At 34.7% G+C, this 5000-nt stretch overlaps 1 protein-coding gene across 1 annotated transcript in view; it reads right to left on the minus strand.

Annotated features, from left to right (window-relative positions):
- LOC122635597 overlaps positions 1–4634 on the minus strand; it is a 12398-nt gene extending 7764 nt beyond the window's left edge. The window contains exons 1-2 of the mRNA XM_043825979.1: positions 4188–4634; positions 2974–3216 (exon numbers count right to left, since the gene is read on the minus strand). Of these exons, the coding sequence (XP_043681914.1) occupies positions 2974–3216; positions 4188–4634 (690 nt within the window). The remainder of the gene's footprint in view (positions 1–2973; positions 3217–4187) is intronic.
- Positions 4635–5000: the final 366 nt, after the last annotated feature.

Raw genomic sequence — 5000 nt, forward strand, 5'->3', positions numbered from 1 at the left:
AGACTTGATTCAAAAACCGTTTTAAAGTATAATTTATTCTTTATTTATTTAAATGTTTAAACAATATTGTTATAATAAAATCGATTTTGTTAATAACTTTTAATATTGACTTTTTTCTTTTCTTTCGTAATAAGGACATACCAATGATGAAATCATTCAAATTTTTATTATAATTGTATAAATTTTATTTTGTTTATTCAAAAAATAAAAAATAGATTTATTAATAATTTATTCAAATAAATATTTACTACTACTTTTACTACTTAATATCTCTATATGCTTTCTAAACAATATTTAAATTAAAATATCTTCTAAACTAATAATTTTTCGACATACACAGTTTAATATTTTTTTATAGCTAATATCGAGCTGCGTCAACTAATGTAATCAAAAACATATGATCCTATGTAGAAAAAAAAAAAAAAAAAGAACATCCTCCACGTTCGTCTATAAAAAAAAATGATTACTACCATATTATGATCTTCTCTATATCGTGACCGACTTTTGTAAACAAAGTTTCCCCATATTTCTAAAAAGAATGAAGATATTAAAAATGATTAAGATTATTGCCCCACCCTGTATATCGACTTTCTAGAACAAGCAAAATACGTCATACCGGGACTGATTAGATTTGACACGTGCAGCTACAAGATCAGTGCTTGTTGATGTCATGAGGAAACCTCAGAATTGTACAAACCGCAAGTGGTTTTGCGTGGTTAGTCTACCTTGATTTTTTATTACTAGTCACCTTGAACGTTTTATCGACAAGTATTTTATAAACGTCAATATGCATCTCGAAAGTATTGATATTTTGTCGAAACAGAACAAATATAATAGATAAATAAATTGGTACATAAAAATAATTATTCATACGAATATATATACATATATATTATATGCATTAAAGATTATCAATATAAATTTATTAAAGAGATTATGAAACATTATAATTTTTTTTTCAAGAAAAAAATCGTATGTACTAATTTTCAATGAAAACAAAATCGATGCTTGAAATTAGGTATCTTTGCTAACATGTACACCGTATTAATGCATTTACCTTCTCTCTCTCTTTTTTTCTCTCTCTCGCTCTCATTTCTTATCCCTGGGGACACCCCATAAAGCTAAGGGTAGAGAGGCCAATGCACGAAACGAGATTCGAACCCTCCGCATTCGGCAATAGAGGGGTGAACGTCCCTGTTAAAGAACCCTGCCGCATTTTTCTACATCCAAGGGTGGCTTTGCAACGTTGCTGTGCGCAACCCTCTTGCTGCACGTGACCACCCCTTCATCTCTGTGGTTTCTCTCTCTCTCTCTCTCTCTCTTTCTTTCTTTCCTCTCTTTTCTCTCTCTCTCTCTCTCTCTCTCTCTCTCTCTGTCTGCCTCAGTCTCAACTATACATAATTCTACATATTTCTTATAACAGTGTTTCTCAAATCGAATTTCTAATGTTCAAATAAAAAAAAACAAAGCTATGTAATTATAGAAGGAAATAATAATTATATGTTTATAATTAATCGTTTCTGATTAAAAATTAATTCAATTTTGAAGTTAATTGTCATTTATAAAATAAATAAAAAAGGAGATATGACTGCGTGTTTTATGATTAGACGTTTGAACATTACTTGAAAATAATTATCTTAATCATCGAATACTGTGTCTAACCACGATAGGACACGTTAATATACGACGAAACGCGGCACGAACGCATCCAGAATTTTAACAGCGTTATCTGAGGTAAGCCGTTCGAGTTAGACTCGCGCTTTTAGGGCCAACGCCCTTAACGAAAAGGGTGACCTAGACTATATCTCGATTATCTATCATGAAAATTATTAAGTCACGAAAGCTCGCCAATGAATTTTACGAAGAAATTGTACATATAAATTCTTTCTCGTGACGCGAGTTTTATTATATATCTATAAAATAAAAAAAAAATATATATATATATATAAAATAAAGGAAGAAAGAAAGAAAGATAAAGAAAAAGAAAAAGATCGATGAACGTAGACGCTGACGTCGTAGGTGTATGCTAACTCGCGCGCGCGCGCGTATGCGTGCATGCGTAAGCATGTGTACGTGTGTGTATGTGTATTTTTGTGTGTCTCTATATGTAAGTGTGTAGGTGGGTCGATCGATACGCATTTTATCGCGATCGTGGTGAAAACGCGATGATCTTTTCACGTGACGGAAAAAACTTTCTTGGAATTGTAAATATTGAGGAGTTGATTATAGACAACGAAAAATGATATTATGCACGTACACATTCAGCCTTCCAACGTTAGATATCGTAATCGATGTGTCGAAGGTTTGAACGATGATAAAAACTAACTTAGGATCGTTTCGATCTACGATATCCACGAAGAGGGAATCGTCAAAATTTGCATAAACCGCAAAGGAGATTAGCATAAACGTCAAACATCTTTATGATTTCTAGAAAATAATATTTTTGTGAATGATATAACCAAGTTCACGCGTATACATGTCCTATCGTTAAAAGTTTATAATATTCTAGAGAGTTCCTAATGTAATTAGAGTTTTGTTAATACTATTTCTGAGATAAAAAAGAAAAAGAGAGAGAGAGAGAGAGAGAGAAAGGAAGATAAACATAGGCGCGACGTTTTCTCTAAATATATCGAAAGAAGAAAAAGAATGATATCGGTTATAGAAAACTCATCTGTCGATTCATCTCCTAAACTCGTGAACATTAGGATTGACGAGTCCTTGGCGACTTTTATACGCTTTTACTCCCGATGGAGATGGATAGGAATCGAGGGTCTTTGATGCATGCGACCGATTTCTCTTTTCCCCGAAGAGATGTTGCCCAGTTGAATGTTTAATGATGCGTCGACAAGTAGAAATAACGTTTTCGTTCTAATCTAATATATTTTTTACGATAAAATATCTCGATCATATATATATATATATATATATATATATATATATATATATACATACATATATTCCAAAAGGACTCACCTGCCAACCCTGAAGCAGGAGACTCCTATCGACTGTTCTAAGCCACATTACTGCGTCACCAGCTTGGAAGTCCCTTAATCGCGTGCACTTCCTGTGTAGGAAGACGCCGAGGCATTTTAAAAGTTCTGACGTGGAGGCTTGGATCACGGTTTTCCTTGGTCCAGGTGGCAAAGGTTTCTGCACCAATTTCTCGCACGTAGGATTGTGCGTTGTATGATTGTTGTTAGACGCCGGAGCTTTCGTCTGTCGAATAATTTATTGATTTCAAAAAACTGATTCGAAGGGTTAATTAAAGAAATATTCCCTAGATATTATTTATTTATTTACTTATTTATCGTTTGATTATTAATAAGTCAAATGAAAAGATATTATTCTACGAAAAAATTCGTCAATGGACCAATGTCTTATGTTTATCAATTGGCCAATTTTGTCAGTGTGTCGTCATTCGTCTGTCGAATACGATACAATAAAGAATTATATCGAGTATAATATAATAATCTGTCGAGTATCGCACGACGATCATCGATTCGTTTTTTTCATCTCAATCATAGACTCGTCCATTGACTAACTGCTTCGTAAACTCGCTCGATTTTTTTCGATCGTATTATTGCAAAACGGAATCAACAGAGAATCAATAGAGAAATTATCCTTTTATTTGTCGTTTCATTATCCTTTTACGATGAAATTTTTCAATGATAATTAATAGAAGTATGTGTAATAGAAGGACGCATTAATATCAGAACGATTAAAATATTAAAATTTATTAACGTTTTAACGTTGTAAACGTAAAACAGAAGGGATTATTCAATGAAATATTGCTCAACTTTGGTACACACGTCAGTTCTGAAGAGAGAGGTGCAACTTCCAGTACGACTTTACATAAGTATATATGTAGGTACGACGTCAATGAGGGTGTGCTTGCATAATACGTAGAAATCCACGTGTTATCGAGCGTATTCCCACGACGATGCTTATAACGTATTAATGAGAAAATGTTGAAGAGAACGATCGTTTTATGAGTAAGATATAAACGACATTAACTGAATTGGAAAGTTGTGCAATTAGAGAAGTAAAAGAAAAAAAAGAAGTTAGAGAAAAAAAATAGAAATAATACAAATATAAAAAAAAGGAAACAAAATATACGTATTTTGTCGAAAATATCCCTTTAAAGCACAATCTAATCGCAAGATATCGTATCAACGTTTCAAACTTACCTGAGGTGTTTGTATGTTCTTATTTTTATCGACGATGGGAATGTTATCGAGTGGTTGTCTAAAAGCGATATTTTTGTTCTTATTATCGAGCTTTTTCTTATTATTGTTCGCCGTGCTGAATCGTTTCCACGATAGAGCGTTGATGAATAAAGAGTGTTTCTTGAGATTCTTCTCGAGCGCATTCTTCTCCGAGATAATTCTCGCATTGTCGTTATTGTTTAGATTAATATTATTATTTTGCAAGGAATTATTGTTCGACGGTGGATGACTCGTAGGAGGCGCCGGCGCCACCGTAGCTACGGCACTCTTATTCTCCCGATTTTTCGCGTTGTTCAATTGCTCGTAATTGAAGTTGTTTAAAGTGAAATCGGTTGAATGTTGATGGGTGGTTGGGGGATAGACGGAGCCACGTCGATCCCTTGGACTGAATGACAAAACGGTACCCATGGCTGCTCGTTGTTGTTCTTGCTGCTGCTGCTGTTGTTGTTGTTGTTGTTGTTGTTGTTGTTGTTGTTGTTGTTGTTGCTGTTGCTGTTGGGTTTGAGCCTGTTGAGGCTGAGTTTGAGTGGTCTGAGTAGTTTGATGAGTGGTGGTTCCGGGATTGCTCGTTTCTTCGTTGGAATCGTCTGGATTGCCCGAATGGTTACCCGGATTGTGTGGGTTATTTTGAGTATTTTGTTGTTGCTGTTGTCCAGTAGGATTCGGATTACGTTGGTTATCCGGATTTTGGGCCTGGGAATCGCGAGATTGGTCGGACGTAGTGGGCGGAGGTCTCGGTGGACTCTGTGTCGTAACGCGTGGCGGTGGGGGCGG

This window comes from Vespula pensylvanica, chromosome 18 (genome assembly GCF_014466175.1).
Source record: "Vespula pensylvanica isolate Volc-1 chromosome 18, ASM1446617v1, whole genome shotgun sequence".
Taxonomy (NCBI): domain Eukaryota; kingdom Metazoa; phylum Arthropoda; class Insecta; order Hymenoptera; family Vespidae; genus Vespula; species Vespula pensylvanica.